We start from the raw sequence: 21,706 nt of genomic DNA, 5'->3' as shown, positions 1-21,706 counted from the left end.
ACATAACTTACAACCCCTGCACTAAGGGCTTTGAGGGAGCTATAATCCTAATAGACTTAATTTCAAGAACTTTCAACTGCGTTGAACAGAATGGATATCTCAAAATTTTGATTGAATGTGTTTTGAAAAATGGTGGGCGCGAGAGGAGCATTAGTCGTTCTTGACTTCAGCTATTTAAATGACTTTCAGCTATTTAAAGAGGCACTAGCCCTTTCAATTTCCAATTGAATGAGCCCTTTGAAGTTTGTACGACAATGCTTTCAATAAAAAAAACTCATATGCCCCCAGGGCATAACTTAGAATCCCTGCTCTGAGGGCTGTCGGGTGGAGGTGTTGTCATCCTTAAAGACCTAATTTCCAAAACTTTTAACTACGTTGAATAAAATGAACTTCCTTTGAATTTCCAATCGAATAAGCCTTTTTTGAAGTTTCTACAACAACGCCTTCTATAAAAATCTTATATGCCCCCAGGGCATGACTAACAACCCTTGCCCTGAGGTCTGTGGGGGAGTGTCCTCCAGAAAAACATAATTTCTATCGAAAAACTGAGTGACTTAGAAACTCAGTCACAGTTTGTGTTAAAACTGACCAACAGATTTGAAACCCTGGGTCTGCTACGAGATGAAAGTCCAGAGACAGCTTGGACTGCTATCAGAAAAACCTACAATGATATTGCCTACGAAACGCTTGGTATGAAAAAGTCACCAAAAGATGAATGGATCTCTGTCAAATCGTAGGATCTGATCGAGAAGAGGGCTGACAAGAAGAAATTTCTTCTCAACACTCTTTCTCCTGATGCGAGACACCCTCTTGAACTAGAGTATGCTATACTTGATAAGGCTATAAGGAAGATTGTCCGTGCTGATAAATGCCGTAGCCTTGAACAGAAGGCTCATAAGGCTGAAGAAGCTGCTAGACGGGGAGACTCTCGATCAGTTTGCCGCATCACCAGTTAGATAGTCGGAAAACGTCCAAAGACAGATGGACCTTTCAAAGATTAGTTTGGACGACTTCTTACTGACCGTAATAATGTGAACGAAGCCTGGGCGACGCATTTCGAAAAAATTTTAAATAGACCACCACCTGCTGATCCTCCAGATATACCAGACACGCCATTTCTAAATGTAGCATTCAATATTAAATTACCCTCTGATGGGGAGACACTAAAGGTGGCTAAGAAGCCGAAGTCTGGAAAGTCCCCTGGGGAAGACCAAATTGCGGCTAAAATGATTAAATGCTCAGTAGCTGCTTGCATAACTGTGTGGACCACATTTTTCTCTATAATTTGGAGGACAGAAGAAATTCCTAAGGATTGGACAAAAAGTGCTCTCTTCAAGATATTCGAAAAAGGCGACGCTGCAAACTGTGAAAACTGGAGAGGTATCAGCCTAGTATCTATACCTAGCAAACTATTGGCGATTATACTCCTTAACAGAATTCAACCAGCGTTGAACGAACATCTCCGAGAGCAACAGCATGGATTACGGCCAAAAAGATCATGCGCTGATCTTGTATTTACTGTGAAAATGCTGCTAGAAGAAGCGAATGAGTGGCGCAATTAGCTTTACTTGGTCTTTATAGACTTCAAGAGAGCTTACGAATTGGTTGATCGCCAAACGCTTTGGAAGGTTCTCCAATACTACGGTATTCCTGATAAGCTCATTCGAATCATTGAAGCCTTCTACAAAGACACAGAATGCTGCGTGAAGACAAGTGACGGGAGTACCCGTTACTTTCGTATCATTACAGGGGTGAAGCAAGGCTGTTTGCTGTCACCACTCCTATTTATTCTTATCATTGAATATATTCTCCGGACCAGCGATGGACATGGGATCCAGTTGGATAATAAGAGACTCGGAGATGTTGATTTCACTGACGATATGAGCCTCCTAGAGTCCTGCAAACAAAAGCTCCAGCATTACTTTAACCGAGTTAGGGACGCTGCCGAACCTTTTGGCCTGAAGATAAATACCAACAAAAACAAAAGTATGGCGATTACTGGATCTCCACTCGACCTACGATGCAATAAAAAAACGATAGAGCAAGTCGTAGAGTTCATGTACTTAGGAAGTACCATCCACAATTCAGGATCTTGTCGCGAGAAGTCAAGTTAAGAATCGGTCAGGCTAATACCTATTTCAGGAAACTGTCTCAAATTTTGCGCAGCTAGAAGTACTCTCTCCGACTCAAGCTGAGGCTGTTCAATAGCATTGTCCTCTCAACACTTTGCTATGGTTCTGAAACTTGGCACATAGATCAAATAATTGAAAAAAACTTTTCGCGTTTGAAAACATTTGCTTAAGGCGCATTCTAAATATCCACTCGTCCAAAAAAGTAACAAACGCTACCATACGACAAAAGACATCTCAGCCACTGGTAACCAAAGTGATCAAATATAGGAAGTGGAAACACCTTGGTCATGTGATCCGCATGTCCGAAACTCGACAACCGAAATTTGTCCTTCAGTGGCAGCCACGTGGTACCAGAAGAAGAGGACACCCCAAAAATACCCTACGACGCAGCTACCGGGCTGACCTCGTAAACCTCAATGCCTCAATCCAACCTGAATGGGAAGATATCTGGGCGGCCGCAGCAATGAGAGATGACTGGCGACTTTTCTTGGATGTCCTAAGCGCCTCTGGAGGCACAGGAGGATCTAGGTCTAAGGTACTAATCGTTCCTTAATATATAATCTTATTATACAGTTCGTTACCACGAAATGTTTTATTATCCTTTATGTAATTATCGATCTGATCTGATCTGTTATCGGTCTGATCTGGTCTGTTCTTTATCTGATTTGGTCTGTTCTTTGTTCGATGTGAAATTACACACAAGAATTAGCCTATGGCTTTTTCTTATTTGGAATAGTGAGAGACGAGCTGGCTACAACCAGCGATTATTACGTCATTGATCAATCTTTAACGTGGAATATGTCATTTTTCGCAAAAAATTGATTCTATTTTAAAAATAATTTGTTTTAATCACAAACTGTTTTTAAGCCCATTAATTTCCTTTAGAATGAGCCCTTGAACAACTCTCTAAGATGTTCCAGTGCCAAGCTATCTGTGGAAATAAAAGAAAAAAGAAAAAAAGATGCTGTTTAGGCAGAATGCTGTAGTAGTGGCCACTTTTCTTCATTTTAAAGCCAATATATTTCTCTTGCTGTTCAAGCCAAGGGACAGAAAGTTTCCTATATATAGGTTTAGGACAAGGCGGTTCTAATGACGTACTTTTCATTTTGACTTGACTCTATTCTTAGGAGTGGGTTATTATATTTCTTAAAATTGGACGTGATCGTCTCATACTAGGTTTCTAGCTACCGCTGCAACCCGGATCATCAGAGGTAACTTCATAATATAGCGTTTTCTATTTACGTCATATACGGTTCTAATAACTATGACGACAATTATTATCCATTATTTGAAAATGAAGTTCTTTGTAAAAATGTTGATTTTATTTTAAATATTTTTTTTTGTTTATTAAAAAAGTCCGTAGATCTGGTAAATTCGTGATGTAATAACATAAGCTACCACAGTGTTATAAAAAAAATCCCCGTTTTTCGTTAAAAATCGATTTTATTAAAAAAATTTCACTATAAAAGGTTTTTAACCACATAAATTTCTTTTAAAATGAGCTATTAAATAACTCTCTACGATGTTCCAGTGCCACGCTGTCTGACTAGAAAAAAAAAAAGATTCCGTATATACAGATTACCGTGATTTCAGCCACTTTTCTTGATTTTCAAGCCAACATTGTTCCCTTGTTGTTCAAGCCAAGGAACGGTGAGTTGCATGCATAGGGTTTTTAGACAAGACGGTTCTAATAGCGTACTTCTTGTTTTAATCTGACTGTATTCTTAGAAGTTATGGGTTATTATGTTTCTTTAATATTAGACGTGGTCGTCTTTTACTAAGTTGCTAGCTACCGCTGCATCCCAGATTCAGTTAATAACCCGAAGCTAGCAACTCGGATTGCAGTAGTAGGAAACTACCTAGTAAGAGGTGATAGCTACCGCGGCAAACTGGAATTGATATTTCAGTCACGGGTGGTAAAGTTCGTTCTTCACTATAACTATATCTGATGAAACTTACATTTTCCCCATTTATAATGATCTATATTGATCTTTTATGTAGCTTGTTATTCAAGCCAAGGGACAGTTAGTCTCCTAAATAGGGATATTGGAAAAGGTGGCTCTAATAGTGTACTTCTTTTTTCGATCTGACTCTAGTTTTACGGTTATGGGCTATTTTTTTTTATATTATGGAACGTGATCATCTCCTTCTAGGTTGCTAGCTACCACTGCAACCCGATATGTATATCACATATTGTAAGAATTCTTTTCCTAAGAACGTTTCATGGTCTTTTTATAACGTTTAGCTTGCTTTTACCACCATATAGGTTTCTGCCGTAGTTTCTTCTTTTAAAAATTAAATTAATTACTGTGGGCAAAAATTCATTCTGTACCATAAATTGGCTACGTTATATTAATTTTTAGTCATTATATGCCTTAGTTTGTTCTTTACTCCGTTTCTGACATCTTTATAGATCTATTATGTAATTGCTATTCCAATGATCTTCTTTTAGTTTGATGCAACTGTGAATACTTGCGACTGTCACTACTTGTTACTACTTAATATTCCAAACCTAAAGCAACCAGAAATTACTATTAAAGAATAACTGATCCTAAAATTAAACATAACTTAGGATAAATAGTCATATCAAATATAAAGATGTCAGAAACTGATATAGATGAATTAATAAGTCTTAAAACAAGCAGAAATTAAGGTGAATAATCAAGTTAAACACGAAACAAACAGGAATTACTACAAACAGGAGTTTGGCTACTGTCCCCTTTCCCCTCCCTAGCTGTAAACCTTCTAAGATCTATTGCGTCATTAGTGCTTTACTGAGGACCAAATATATTTTGAACATTTGTTTTTTAATTATGACATTGAAAAATATAATTAACTGTCCAAAATACATATAATTCGGCTATTAATTTCAATTTCTTACATTCAGAATATAAAAGCAACAAGGAAAGGCCAGAACGTTCAGAAAAATTAAACTAGCTAGGGAAAATAAAAGTTTATACAAAAATAACTTGAAACCGTTGTTTTTTTTTAAATATTTATTTGTAAAAAAGAAACATGTTTTGTCATTTTAAAATAGGAAGCTTATCTTCTCATATACAATAGTTTAATTAAAAAAAAAAAAAAAAAATTTAAAAAATTATCTTCTGCACGCCTCGACATTAGGAGATTGGGAGTTTTTCTCGAAGTTGATAAAAAAACAGGAAAAAAATGGGAAAAGGGAAAATTATTCCCGTCGCTTCTTAAATTAGTGCTAAAATTTGTATTTATCTTTCTTGTTGCAAAGGTGTCGCAATTAGCGAAAAGTATCTGACCCTGGGGCTAAATAAATTTTGGATTCACTTCAAAGGAAAACTATCTGATTGCTAATGGTTACGTATCAATCCCTAGATTCTGTTCTGAAATATTCTTACTATAAGGCTAATTTTGCTCTGTAACTGTAAATTTCATAGTGCGATTTACTAAATACTGTTTTGATTTGGTATCGTCATTCTTTCAATTGCCCTTTTCATACTCATTTTTTTCTAGAGCATGGCATTTGAAATTTCGTTGTAGGTTATGTTTTACTTCATTGGTGTACTGAATATAAGATTAAAGTTTCAAGACAATTTTTACGCTCTTAGTAAGACCTTATTAGGATTTAAATAATAATGCTGTTTGCAGTTTGCTATGAAATCTAATCCAATCTAAAATGTCATATGAATTCTTATAACTTCGGTCATTATTTTTGCAGCTATTTTTTTTTTCAAGCTTGCATTTTTATCTATAAATACTACTACTACTATTACTACTAACAACTCACTGCAGCACCAAGCCACCTGAGGCCAACACAGCTACGCACGCTCCTCCTCCATCCCAATCTATTCAAAGCATCCCTTTTCATACCCGCCCATGAAGTTCCCATTTCCTTTAAATGTTTCTTTATGACGTCCTCCCACCCCAGACGAGGACGACCTGCTTTCCATTTAGACCTAGGCGGTTGGCCGAAAAGAACAATCTTCGGCAATCTATCATCCTTCATCCGCACAACGTGCCCTAGCCACCTCAACCTTTCTTTCATTATAGCCCTAGAGAGCGGTATTGAACCACATTTTTCGTAAATGCATATATTTACGTGAAACCCCAATAGAAAGTCAAAGCTGGTGCAAAAGAAGTCAGATTCCTTAATAAACCTAGCCTTAAAGCCATTTTTGCTGAAGTCGAACGATGTCCATCGGACCGACGTTGCCTTTTTTCCATAGGAATTTCATTAACGTTAAATGTCACTAATCTCGATACTAACGGTGCCCGATATGTTATTTTTTCCCTCTTTAGCCAGATCTGTATGCTTCAAATGCTTGTCGAATCTTGAAGATTGAAATGGTCGAAATGTAAAACTTTTACCACTACCAGCAACGTATTTTATGATGAAGCAACTTATTTTTGGCTGTGTGAAGTTCAAGGGTTGCCATTCCTCGGTAAAGGAGGTCTCACGAAAAGCAATTTTGAATTGCAGTCTTCTGAGCTTCCAAAACTTGACTAGAAATTCCATTTCATCCATAAGTTTGAGCAAAACTTGTATATATAGAGGATGGTTTTCATTTTGATCCATTTTTCTTATTCTTGGACTGGCTCTTCATCTTCATCTTTTTAACTTTTTTAGAAAGTTACTATCCCTTAAAGAATCTTTTTTCAGCATATTTCCTATAGTGGTTGTTTATTAAGTGAATATGTTGTCAGGGCAACCATCGCATTTCTCAAAACTTATTCTAAAGCCGGCTAAAAAAATGAATCCATCTGTTTTTTTCGTGATTTTAAACTAAACTTACTATTCTCAAGAAAAGCAATTTTTTTGTTATATTTTTTATTTGTATCTGCACTGCTTAAAATTTGGTAACACTGATTAACATCTAGCAATTACAAACGAGAATTTAAATCTGTTTTTGGTGAAAATTAAGTACGACTCTCATTTTTTAAGGACCCAGCGGTGACATGATTAAAAATCTCAAATTTTATCGCTCCGTTTGCTTTCTTATCTTTTTTTTCTAGATCAGTAGAAAGTGAGCTAGAAATATATTCCTCGGTGTGTCAAGTTGAAGCTTGATCAATCCTAATTTAAAAAAAACCTTGTCAATTAAGACAAAAATTAATTTTAGAAATGCTTGAACCAAGAATTAGCAGAACAAATACCATACAAAAAGAGTTAAAATCAAAACAAATGAAAGTGAAGACTAAGTGATAATTATAGCGTAGTAGGTGGAATTTAAGCTATCTAAAATGTATGAAATTAATTTTTCAAGAGAAGTAGAAATATGACACAAATCAGAAGGTGCACTTTAAGTGGTTTGGGTTTCAGACCGTTCGACTTCTAAAATACAAAATGGCAAAAAATAGATAAATTTTTGTATACTGTAAAAAATTAATGGGATGTGGGAAGTTTTATCAGGACAGGAGAGGGGTTTTTATCCCTTTTCGGCTTTGTTTTCCCTTTCGGCTTTGTTTCGGCTTTTCGGCTTTATTCTTGAAATTGTGTCCATCATTTTCACTTCTGTCTAAAATCAAGTTGTCGTCTAAAATCATATTGGTTGACATATCATATATAATGATTACGCGCTATTAACTGCTGAAGAATATTTTTTCTACCTTTTAATGATTAAATAAAAAAAAAAAAAAATTTTTAACTGTAAGTAAGGAACGACGTTAAAACTTAAAACGAACAGAAATTATTCCGTATATGAAAGTGGCTGTCCCCTCCTCAACGCCTCGCTCTTTACGCTAAAGTTTTTTATTATTATTAAAAGGGACAGCCGTTGAGGAGGGGACAGCCGCTTTCATATACGTAATAATTTCTGTTCGTTTTAAGTTTTAACGTCGTTCCTTACTTTCAGTTAAAAAACTTGTTTTTTTTATTTAATTTTTGAATGTTTTTGAATTAATGCAGGTTTTGATTTTGGCTCACCGTACATGAATAATTAAAAAAAATTTACATATTAGTTTTACTTTTATTTGGTTAAATGGCTTTCTCGAAACTTGTTTCATTTTATTTTCGAACGTTTTTATTAGTAATAAATATACGTAATTTACGAACTAACTTACGTAACGAACTTCTATATTTATATATTTTTAATATGTGTATTAGGGGGCTCGCCCCCTAGTCAATACCACGCTCTTTAGGCTAAATTTCGAATTTCGTTCCAATTCTTTAAAAACGACCCCTTAATCACAAAGGTTGTTATTTAGAATAAATAGCTCTTATGAAAGTACTAAAAAATCTTCAGCTTAAAGAACGAGGTATTGACTAGGGGGTGAACCCAATCATACACGTAATATTTTCTGTTCGTTTTAAGTTTTGATGTTACTCCTTGTTTTCAATTGGAAAACTTGTTTTTTTTATATTTAATTTCTGATCTTTTTTTTAAATAATGCTGGGAAATCCGGCGCCCCCTTTATAGCAATGTCCCTTACCCCTATGAAAACTTCCTTCATTGAAAGATATTTCCACATAACCACCGACCCACCCACCCCCCTACTACCAGAAAAAATCCCCCCTGAAAACGGCTGTATACTTCCTAATAACCAATACTATATGTTAACATTGGGCAAAGTTCATAACTTTCAGGCCTCCCCCTGGGGACTTCGGGGGATTAAGTCATCCTAAAGGACATAGTTACCATATTTTCAACTATGCTGAATAAAATGGCTATCTCAAAATTTTGATCAGGTGACTTTGGGAAAAAATGAGCGTGGGAGGGGGCCTAGTGGCCTTCCATTTTTTTGTTCACTTAAAAATGGCACTAGAACTTTTAATTTCCGTTCTAATGAGTCCTCCCACGATATTCTATGGTCACTGGTTCTCTACAATCACCCCTGGGAAAAAACACAAAAAAACAAAAAACAAATAAACACACATCCGTGATCTTTCTTCTGGCAAAAAATGCAAAATTCCACATTTCCACATTTTTTTAGATAGGAGCTTGAAACCTCTACAGTAGGTTTCTCTGATGCTCTGAATATGATGGTGTGATTTTCATTAAGGTTTTATAATTTTAAGGGGGTCTTTCCCCCTTGTTTCTAAAATCAGCAAAATTTTGTCAGGCGCTTAACTTTCGATGGGTAGGACTAAACTTGATGAAAGTTATATATTTGAATTCAGAATCGAAATTTGATTCTTTTGATGCATCTATTGGTATCAAAAACCCGTTTTCTAGAGTTTCGGTTACCATTGAGCTGGGTCGCCCCTTACTTACAGTTCGTTACCACGAACTGTTTGATAATGCTTCAATCTTTCATCAAACCTATAAAGAGTTAACCTTTCAATAGTTTGAGATAACAAAATGGATCTTGATCAGGTACACTTCGTTTCAAGTTTGATGTCAATCCTTGCTAAACACTGTCATTACATGAGATATGCACTGTCCTTAGATAAGAAATATCATGGCTTCGAAAATTATATTGCATAAAAATCCTGACAGAATATATCCGGTTGCATAAATTAACATTTTTATGCGGAGGGGGCGTTTGTGCAATTTTGTCAGTGACCTCATAATGATTTTATAATAAAGGATATTCAGCAGAATAATCTTCTTTGTTTTGTATGACGTCATTTATAGTTGTAACATATTATATATGCCTTCATATATTATGACGTCATGCATATCTTAATTGGAATAGTAAGAGACGACCTGGCTACATAGTACGATTATGACGTCATTAATCAGTCTCTAACATGAAATATGCAGTTTTTCGTAAAAATTGATTATATTTTAAAAATAATTTGTTTTAATTATCAAAGGTTTTTATCTCCATTAATTTTCTTTAAAATGAGATTTCTTTAAAATGAAATCCACTTACCGAATCGGTTAAAGTCTAAAAAAACCTTCTATTAATAACTTCTTGACACCATATGATGAACTATATCGATCCTTTATGTAAACCTAGCAAAAAACAAAACTAAGTTTGAAATTCTCAGATATTTTGCTATTTTTAACTAAAAAATTTGAATCATTCCTCAGACACTATAAATATTTTTGCAGTTTAGATAATTACTTTAGCGATCCTGAACTGAGAAAAAAATAAAGTAAAATTATTTCTTCGAAAGATAAACGTTTACAAATATTGCATTCACTTAGTACGTCATATATGGTTACAACCAACGGTTATGACGACATGATTCATTAAGATTGTACATGAAAATGCAGTTTTTTTTGGTAAAAAGTGATTGTATTTTAAAAACTTGTTTGTTTTTTAATTATAAAAGGCATTAGATGTGGGAATTTCCTTGAAAATGAGCCATTAAACAGCTCTCTATGATGTTACAGTGTCCCGCTATCTGAGGAAAAGAAAGAAAGAAATATCCCGTATATGCAGCTTATCGTGCTTTCAGCCACTTTTCTTGATTTTAAAACCAAAATATTCTCTTTGTTGTTTAAGCAAAGGAACGGTAAAGTTACTAGTTTCAAACCAGGCAGTTCTAATGATGTACTTTTTGTTTAGAACTGACCATATTTTTTAGAAGTTATTAGTTATTGTAGTTTTCACTAAGGACCGTGATCGTCTCTTACTAGGTTGCTAGCTACCGCTGCAGCCCGGTTATTCCTGATAGTGTTCCTTCTTCGTGTTCTAAGAGGATCATGGTTTCGCAATTTGCTGTGTTTAGCTCTAGTTTTTAAATTCTGCAGTATTCTTCAATATGTCTTACTATTTTCTCATAGTCTTGTTCTTTTTTGTATCCAGTTAGCATAAGCTAGAGTTTTTTCTATAATATACCATTGCTCTGAGGGGCGGGGGGGGGGGGGGTGGTCGTCCTCACAGACCTGATTCCAGAACTTTCAACTACGTTGAACAAAATGGCTATATCAAAATTAGGATTGCATCTGTTTGGCGAAATGGTGGGCTTGAGAGGGTGGTTTGTTGCCCTTCAATCACTTTCAAATATTAAAAAGGGCCCTAGCCATTTCAATTTCCAATCGAATGAGCCCTTTTTGAAGTTTCTACGACAATGCTTTCTATAAAAACTTTATATGCCCCAATGGCATAACTTACAACCATTGCCCAGAGGGCTCTGAAGGGGGTTATCACCCTCGAAGATCTAATTTCCAAAACTTTCAATTGCGTTGAACAAAATAGATATCTTAAAATTTTGAATGCACGTGTTTGGGGAAATGGTGGGCATGAGATGGGAGTTAGTTGTCCGCCAATCACTTTCAACTATTAAAAAGGGAAATAGCCATTTCAATTTCCAATTGAATAATCCCTTTGAAATTTTAACGACATCGCTTTGTATTAAAAACCTTATTTGCCCCCAGGGCATTACTTACAACCCTAGCCTTTAAGGCTTTGGGGGGCTATCTCAAAAATTTTATTGGATGTATCTTGGGAGTTGGTGGGACTGAGAGGGGGGTTAATTGCCCTCCAATCACTTTCGACTATTAAAAAAGGCACTAGCCCTTTGAATTTCCAATTGAATGATCCCTTTTTGAGGTTTCTACGACAAGGCTTGCAATAATAACCTTATATACCCCCAGGGCATAAATTACAACTCTTGCTCTGAGGAATGTCGGGGGATTGTTCTCCTTAAAGACATAATTCTTAGATCTTTCAATTACGTTGAACAAAATGCCTATCCCAAAATTTTGATTGGATGTGTCTGGGGAAATTATTGGGGTGGAAGGGTTATTAATTGCTTTCCAATCACTTTTAACTATTAAAAGGGCACAAGCCCTTCTAATTTCCAATCGAATGGGCCCTTTTTCAAGTTTCTACGACAACTCCTTCAATACGAAGTGCCCTGATCTAAACCCCCCTCCCCAAAAGAAATGAATAATATATTGTGCCAGCATCGTTTTATAATGCTCTTTTTATGTTTAAACATCAGATTAAAATGATACCAATTTATTAATTAGATTAAAATGCAAGATATTTTTTATGCCTGTTTCTATTGTACACTCTTATAGCTTAAGATGTTCGAATGAATTTTGACCCCCCAAGCCTGTGACAACTAGGTCAATGTTTTGTATTGGCCATTTTAGCCCTCATGCTTGGAATAGTCTGCCAGATGAGATCAAGAAGGTGACTGATGTCTCTGAATTTAGAAGTCTGATAAAAGAGCATTGTTATAGAGTATAAGGTGGTGAGTGAGTCAGTTTTCTGATCTCTTTTGCCGTTAATTTGTAAATTTTTTGGGAGTTTTGTGTTTGGTTGATTGATAGAGAAGGACAAGGTCTAACATGTTGAATGATGAGATTTGATAAGTTGGTAAAAAACCAACAAAGAGAAAAATCTCAGGGGAAAAAAAACAACAAACGAGACTGCGGCCAGTGGAGGGAAAAGAAACGACAAATGCAAAACAACGCGGACATTTCGCCTGTATCTAAACAAGGCGTCTTCAGCACGAAAGAAACAGAAGAGAAACAAGATAAAAAAAAACAAGCTAAAACTAAAAAAATAATAAAACCACCACCAAAAAAAATATATATACAATTGGCACAAACTGATCCACGTAGGGAAAAGATGCTATTATAGAGTTACTTCAGTGAGAACACCAAAGTAACTGAGGAAAAATAAAAAAAAAACTGGAAATTACTTTAATTATTCTGTTACGAAATAATCCTTTTATTGGGTATTATTGAAGCAAGTCGTTTTGGTCTAGCAGGTAAAATAGTCCCCTGGTGATTATTTAAAATCTTAACTCCCTTATTGACTTTTATTCACTCTTTAGAAGATTATTATAAATTGGGTCAATATTTAAACTACCTGTGTCCCTATTTATCGAAAGGTTAGCGAAAATATGTTTTTTAATTTCAATGGCTTCTCTCGCCCTTGTGTGTACCCCTTATCATTTGAAATAGCTAAGGCCTCATCAAATTTTACAAAGTGACATGGTGGAAACCAAACATGTTCTGCTGAGATTTTTTTTTCACTGAGATTTTTCTCTTTTTAGGTTTTTTGTCATGGCTGACCAGTTCGGCTTAAGATCTTTCATTGATGAGTTGGTAACGAGTAGGGGTGGTATAGTCGCTTATTAGTGATTTTTATATGATAGTCCTTTTTTGTTGTTTTTAGGCCTAGTTGGGGTAGTGATCTCCTGGACAAGCTTAGCTTCTGTATTTTATTATTTTTGGTTGATGAATAAACCTTAATTTAACTAAGAAAAATAACTAACTATGGAAACAAATAAACACGCATCCGTCATCTTTCTTCTGGCAAAAATATAAAATTTCACATTGTTAGATATAGGAGCTTGAAACCTCTACAGTACGGTTCTCTGATACACTGAATCTGATGGTATGATTTTCATTAAGATTCAATGACATTTAAAGGGTGTTTTTCTCTTTTTTTTGAAAATAGGGCAAATCTTCTCAGGCTTGTAACTTTTGATGAATATGACTAAACTTAATGAAACTTATATATTTAAAATCAGCATAAAAATTCAATTCTTTTGTTGTGTCTATTGATATTAACAATTGTTTTTTAGAGTTTCAGTTACTCTTACTATACAGTTCGTTACCAGGAACTGTTGGATTTTAGTAATTATTTATTTTAGTTTTAGTCTTTGAAATAGTAAGAGACGAACCTCAAACAATCAAATAGCAAACTATGTCCAATGCGTGCCATGTTTTTTGTTATTTCAATGATTGTCTGTTAATGTAAAACTAAGCCCAATGTATGCAAGGGTTTGTTATTCCAATTATCGTCTTTTAGTGTAATTACCACGAACTGTTTGATTACAAAAAAGAAAAAGCCTATGGCTTTTTCTTAATTGGAATAGTAAGAGATGACCTGGCTACAACCTACGATTCTGACATCATTGATCAATCTTTAACATGATTCCTTATGTAATTGCTTCAAAAATCTAGTTTCTTTGAAAAGACTGCAGAATGAAAAGACATCAAAAATGCATTTTTTTAAAAAAAGGGATTCTATTTTTATATTGTTTTTTGTCTTTTGATTAAAAAGTCACTAAAGCTTTTAATTTCGAATGAACCCTCTCGTGACGTTCTAGGACCACTGGGTCAATACGATCATCCCTGGGGAAAAACAAATGATTACAAACCTGTTTGATTACAAACAGGAAAAAGCCTATTGCTTTTTCTTAATTGGAATAGTAAGAAACGACCTGGCTACAACATACGATTCTGACATCATTGATCAACCTTTAACATAATTCCTTATGTAATTGCTTCAAGAATCAAATATCTTTGAAAAGACTGCAGTATGAAAAGACATCAAAAATGTATTTTTTTGAAAAAAGCGATTCTATTTTTATGTTGTTTTTTGTCTTTTGATTAAAAAGGCACTAGAACTTTTAATTTTGAATGAGCCCTCTCGCGACGTTCTAGGACCACTGGGTCAATACGATCATCCCTGGGGAAAAACAAAAACAAATGAACACACACCCGTGATTTGTCTTCTGGCAAAAAATACTAAATTCCACATTTCTGCAGATAAGAGCTTTAAACATCTACAGATAGGTTATCTTGTACACTGAATCTGATTGTGTGATTTTCATTAAGATTCTGTAACTTCTAGGGGGAAGTTCTCCCTTTTTCCGAAAATAATACAAATTTTTTCAGGCTTGCAACTTTTGGAGGGTAAGACTAAACTGCGAAACTTATACATTTATAACCAGCATAAAAATCCGATCCTTTTGATGTATCCACTGGTGTCAAAATTCCGTTTTTTAGAGTTTCGGTTACTAGCCTATTAAGACGAGTCGCTCTTACTATTGAGTTCGTTACAACGAGTGGTTCATTCTTTTCTCCGTTGTATCAGTTACTATGAGATAGACTTTGGTCTTTGCTGTAACCTTACAGTACCTGCTTTTAGAATATTCAAAAAAGTAAATTTAATTTCAGAAAGTATAAACTTTACTATATTTAAGAGAATAGTTTCCAAGCGTGTTCACATACTTATTATACCTCTCAATTATTTTTAAAGTAGCTTGTTCATAAAAACTTGCCACCAGCTCTGATAACGAAAAAATCACTGCAGTTTTTACGTCGTCGTCATCGCCCCCGAAAATACAGCCCTCTTTTCTTGATTTTTCCTACGTCTAGCTTGCTTAGAAGACACCATTTTATTACTGTTTAAGCTCTGCATTCGAATAGCCCTTAATATTATATTCATGACGTCATAACCAATGTCATCAGAGATAATAATCATGATATAATAACCAATTTCATCACAGGTAACGTCATAATACAGCGTTTTTCTATTTACGTCACAGTTCTAACAAAACTATGACGAAACTCATTATCTAGCATATGAAAATGCTGTTCTCTGTAAAAATATTGGCTTTGTTTTAAATGTTATTTTTATTACAGAAGCACGTAGAGGTGACACATTCCTGATTAATTAATAACGATTACGTTAACAACGTAAGCTACTACAGTGTTATAGAAAAATGTAGTTTTTCGTAAAGAATTGTTTTTTTTATATTTTTTTACTACAAAAGTCATTAGATGTGGCAATTTTCTTTTAAATGAGCTATTAAATAGCTCTATACCATATTTCAGGGCCAAACTAGCTGTGGCGAAAAAGAAGAAACAAAAAACAAAAACAGATGGTGTTTACGCAGAATATAGTGGTTGCAGCCACTTTAATTGATTTTCAAGCCTGTATATTTGCCTTGTTGTTAAATCCAAGAGACGATATGTATCCTATAAAGAGTTACGGACAAGTGGTTCTAAGGGTGTACTTCATTTTTTGGTCTGATTTTAGTTTTAGGAGGTATTGGCTATTTTATTTTTTACTGTGGGCCTTGATCGTCTCTTGCTAGGCTGCTAGCTACCACTGCAACACGTATTCCTAGCTACCGCTGCAACCCAGAATATAGCTCCGATAGTTTATATAACTATAGGCTAAAGTTCATTCTTTACTATAGCAAACAAGATAAAGTCTATGTCTTTTTCTTAGTTGGAATAGAATGAGACAAACCTCAGTATTGCACCATATCCCAGACAAGTAAACATTTCAAAAAGTGGTTCTATTATCCTAACTTCTAGTTACTATGTTCCGTAGTTTGTTCTTTACTAGGCTTCAGCTATGTCTGATGATCGATCTTTTATGTAATTCTGAACTGAAAACTAAAATGAAAAAATTGATTTTTTTCATTGCAAATATAATATAACGACTATAGAGATGTGCACTTTAGGAGTTGAGCCACATAAAGTTTGATTCCATGAGACAATTATAACCTTGAACTCAGAGATTATTAGAATTATCTTTTTTTGAATTTAAAGAATTACTAAAGATTTAAAGATCCTAAAAGAATTACGACATTGTACATAACTATATCTACATGCATTTATAATGTTAAATTAACTATTTTGATCTTCCTATGCAAGATGATGTTAATAACATTTGCTACTACAGCGCTATAGAAAAATGCAGTCTTTCGAAAAAAATTCATTCAATTTGGAAACTATTTTAATTACAAAACACACTAGATGTAGTAATTTACTTTAACATGAGCCCTTAAACAGCTTATTACGATGTTACAGTGCCCAGCTATCTGCGGGGGAAAATGAAAAAAAAGATGCCTTACATGCAGAATATCGTGGTTTCAGCCACTTTTGGGTATTGAGCAAGGCAGTTCTAATAGTGTACTTCTTTTTTTTATCTGACTCTAGTCTTAGGAGTTATGTGCTATTTGGTCTTTTACTGTGGGGACGTGCTCGTCTCCTACTAAGTTGCTAGCTACCGCTGCAACTTGGATTTGCTTTACGATACACATTTTTTCAAAGATAATTAAAAACTGGATGAGCCCTACGGCTTTTTGTTAGTTTGCGTAATAAGGCACGAACCTCAAAGAAATGTACAGCTATAGTAAGTTAAATATTATATCATAATCCAGAGCAGCCACTTTTTGAAACGTGATTTCGAGAACTGAGAAATTTTAATTTTGCATAGAAAAAAAAGCAATTATACGATTTTGCCATAAAACTAGCAATCCATGTAGGCTATGACGTCATTTATACCATGAAGCTCTCTGAAATATCTCATTGCTTCCTACCAATAAAATATTAGCCGAATCTTCAATGGCAAAAATAATTAATAAGATTGAAAAATATGAATATTTATCATAAACACCATATCCAGAGCTGAGCAATTTTAATTGCACATAACTATAACAAAATTATTTGATTTTGGCATGTAACTAGCAATCATTGTAAACTACGACGCGATTTACGTTTCTTGAAAATACAAAGATAAGTAATGTGGCTTGGCGTATAAGTAATCTTGTATTTTTGAATACGCTGTAAGTCCCAAGCCGCCCGGGATAGAGACAATTGACACATCGGAGACGCTTTATATGAAGGAAATGTTAGCGCGTTTACTCTAAATAATATAGATGACGGATATTAGGAGCCTTTGTTTGACTTTTTAATAATATCATAATGTTCTCTGAAATATGCTCATTGTCTCCTACTAATAAGATATTGGCCGAATTTTAAATGATAAAAATAATTGTTAGGATTGGAGATTATGAATATTTGACATAATCGTCATTTCCAGAAATGAGAAATTTTAAGTGTGCATAACTAGAATGAAAAATTTGGCTAAATTAAAGTACTTTATGCTATTATGTTTTCTTGTAGAGTATGTTGCTAGTTTAAAAAAAGCAGAGCTTACAAAACTGCAAGGAATTGCATACCAACAATGTAAATCTTGTGAAACTTGTAGCGATTCAAGAAAAACATGGTTTCTTTGTGATATCAGTAGAAATTGTTTTTGTTTTATAACAGAAAGGAAACTTAAGAACTGGGACGAGGCCTCAGCATATTGTAAAAGGAATCCACAAGGTTCAAGACTCTCTGTGCTGTATAATCCACCTCTCCATGAAGCTCTTTTAAAAGTTCTGAGAAAACATAATATTGAAAGGTCCTGGATTGGGCTTTCAATCAAGGAGTCTAAAGAAACCTATGATACTGTGCCTTATTATATGTGGGATGATCAAACACTTTTCCAGAAGGAACAATTATACCATAGATTTAATGATGATAGAGAGCTTGCACTAAAAAAATCTCGTCCTAGGAAGTGTGTTTTTATTAAAAGCAATGGGAAATATTACTCGGATGACTGTCTTGTTCCTCGACCCTTCAGCTGCATTGTCCCAATCGGATCTCATTATTCCATTAAATCATACTTGTTGCAGGTTACGGCACGAGCACCAGCCACCAGTACTTCTATACCAACAACTACGACCAAACCTCCAACTACCACGACGACAACTCCAAAACCAACAACTACGACCAAACCTCCAACTACCACGACGACAACTCCAAAACCAACAACTACGACCAAACCTCCAACTACCACGACGACAACTCCAAAACCAACACCTAAGACCAAACCTCCAACTACCACGACGACAACTCCAAAACCAACAACTACGACCAAACCTCCAACTACCACGACGACAACTCCAAAACCAACAACTACGACCAAACCTCCAACGACCACGACGACAACTCCAAAACCAACAACTACGACCAAACCTCCAACGACCACGACGACAACTCCAAAACCAACAACTACGATCAAACCTCCAACTACCACGACGACAACTCCAAAACCAACAACTACGACCAAACCTCCTACTACCACGACGACAACTCCAAAACCAACAACTACGACCAAACCTCCAACTACCACGACGACAACTCCAAAACCAACAACTACGACCAAACCTCCAACTACCACGACGACAACTCCAAAACCAACAACTACGACCAAACCTCCAACTACCACGACTAAAACTCCAAAACCAACAACTACGACCAAACCTCCAACTACCACGACGACAACTCCAAAACCAACAACTACGACCAAACCTCCGACTACCACGACGACAACTCCAAAACCAACTAGAAAACCAACCACCAGTAAAAAATTAGCTACTACGACAACGACTGAAAAGTCAACCCCATTTGCAAAGACTAGTGATATGAAAACTAAAAACCTAACCTCCACCACCGCAACCCCAAATATTAAAACCACAAATATAAAACCAAAAACAAAGAGCACAACAACTGGTGGAAGACACAAAATGGACCTAAAAAACATCAACAAAGCAATAAAAGATGAAGATGAAGTACTTATTCCAATAGGCAGTAAAACTATCAAAACAAATTTTTTCACGAAAGATAAGATAGAAAGCTATTGGAATCAATTAATCTTAGTAATGATAGGAGTATTTGCATTTTTTGTGCTCGCTATAATTGGAGTTGGGTGGAAGGGTGGTGTTGCTGCTGTATCCACATCTGAATAACTAAAGTGTAATTAAAAGCATAAGTGAATCCATGCAAATTTACCGGTCAAAATTCAAATTGGTTACCTGTATCCAGTGATTACTATTGGTGGTAATTACCAACCGTGGTAACCTTGGTTACCTTCCAAACAGCGTATGAAAAGGAGGTATGAAAAGACTCTGGACATAAATAATAATTTAACATAAGCGTTGCAGGGAAACCAATCCAAAATTTTTTCTTAAATCATCAGCAACTTTTAAAAATTGACAGAATGTTTCTTTTCACATGGACTCCATATAAGACCAATTCATCTACATTCAGCTCCACCACTATTTATGGAACTAACGTAACATCAGTAAAAAGACAAAAAATAGTGTCGACAAAACTCTGTTCTTTTCTCTGCCGTTGAGACTTGGCCGCTAAAGGCACTTCATCTCCATGGTATAAAAGTCTTTTACAAATACTGTTTATGAGAAATCCCAAGGATTAGACACACCGAAAGAATCTCAAATGCTGATGTACGTCACCGCTAATGACAAAGTCGAGTCGACAGCCATGATTGTCAAACAAAGAAGACTGCGTTTGCTTGGCCATGTCCTAAGAAGACCTCATGACCGCATCATCTAGCAAGTGTTTCTAGCTGCTCCTTTGCCAGATTGGTGCAGACATCCTGGTGGTCAATTGAAGAAATGGTGGGCCACTGTCAAAAACGACATCGACACCATTGGTGGATTTCCAAAGATTGGCAGAAAGTGGTAGAGCTGTTGGCTGCGGTTTGCTGAACAGCTGGCACAAAATCACGACAAGATCGAGTTAACCATACGGCGTCTTTTAGATGCCGTGTGAGGTATCCAAGTCTAGTTACTCGCTCATAACAAGTAAGCAAGTACAGGGCTTAAAAGGAATCAGCATTACTAATAGATTTTGTTGTGCACTTGTTGTAACCAAAATAACGTTTTTAGAGTTTTGGTTTCTATTGAATGAATGAATTAATGGTTTTTATTAGAAATCTTCAGCAATACAAAAAAGTAAAAATATACTAGAGAAAAATGATAAGAAAACAATAAAACAAATCAAGCGAAGAAAAAGCTTCAATTTTTAATTCAATAACTAAAAAAAAAAACCAAGGGCGAAAATCTTTACATAAAAATAATACCAATCCACGATGCTGACTATAGCCTCATACATACTATGCTTTTGGTCTAAAGATTTCAGGAACTTTTCCCTCCTAGTCGCGATTACGGCGAAGGGGTCATCGAGTCCGTAACGTGCTGAAATCTGGCGGTTTTTTTTTGCCAGGGGGGAAGGCTAAGCAGATATTTTGCAAACTTATAGAACACTGTACGGATTGTTTTTTTATCATCAAAAGTAAACAAAGACCAGAAAGGTGACAAAGCTATGATATGAGGGGTGGCAAAGGAATTGAAGATCCGTGCTAAAATGCGGCGGTTATATAGGTGTTTGCATGACAAAATCATCCCATACGCTTTTCGGAGTCTCTGTTTGAGATCATTTATTAGACAGGGACTGGTAGCTTTAAGATTAGACCCAATTGGTTAACCAAGGTAAGGCATTGATGCTGCCGTAGTAACAGTATTACTACCTAGTGCAAATATGACAGGCGCCAACTCTTTCTTACGACAATTAAAGATGACCACCTCGCTTTTGCTGGAGTTGAATTCTAGGCCTATGTTAGCATATTCATTAGACAAAACTCTGAAATTACTCTCTACGCCACTGAAGGATCTACTCAGATTTAAAATGTCGTCGGCATAATTAACAAGAGACAAATCAATTCCACGAAAAATAAAGCTCGTTTTCACCGTCTTCTGAGCCTCGATGATACTTTTATTATAAAGAGGCAGTGATGATCAAGCCCCTTGGCGAATGCCTTTTCGTACTAATGTGAGGAAATTGGATACTGTCGGGCTCTGGTTTTTTAGTACCCTTACTCTAACCTTCAACTTAAAATACATGTTCCTATAAGTAACAATTATAGATTTGTGAAGACCTCTCTTAAACGCAGAGACAAGCAGTTGTGCATGGATACCCGAATCAAAAGCCCCGCGGACGTCGTGGTCTGCAAGTACCACAGTTTCTCCTTTAGCATTTGCATCCAACAAAACATTAGACAATAGGCTATGCACTTGCTCGCGGCTAATATTTCTCTTGAAACCGAACTGCGAATCTGGCGTACTACAAACATACTTTATCTCCTCAATAACTAATAACTCAATCAATTTACAAAAAACGGGAGCAACGGTTATCGGGCGGTAAGAACAACATTCAGATGGGTCTTTACCTTTCTTGATGACCGGGGTTATTACACCGGTACAAAAAATATCTGGCACTAGACCGCAACTAAAATCATTTGGAACATAAGTG

At 35.6% G+C, this 21,706-nt stretch overlaps 1 protein-coding gene across 1 annotated transcript; it reads left to right on the top strand.

The window, feature by feature from the left end:
* Positions 1-2,430: 2,430 nt before the first annotated feature.
* Positions 2,431-19,341, top strand: LOC148944771 (uncharacterized). The gene is made up of 3 exons (XM_089100023.1): positions 2,431-2,667; positions 6,220-6,412; positions 17,603-19,341. Exons 1-3 carry the CDS (start codon positions 2,431-2,433, stop codon positions 19,339-19,341), a joined length of 2,169 nt encoding a protein of 722 aa, XP_088956149.1.
* Positions 19,342-21,706: the final 2,365 nt, after the last annotated feature.

Source organism: Artemia sp. Qi Xiang Cuo, chromosome 14, assembly GCF_049724085.1.
Source record: "Artemia sp. Qi Xiang Cuo chromosome 14, ASM4972408v1, whole genome shotgun sequence".
Lineage (NCBI taxonomy): Eukaryota > Metazoa > Arthropoda > Branchiopoda > Anostraca > Artemiidae > Artemia > Artemia sp. Qi Xiang Cuo.
Note: the sequence above shows the minus strand (reverse complement) of the source record. Positions and strands in the feature narration are given on the sequence as shown.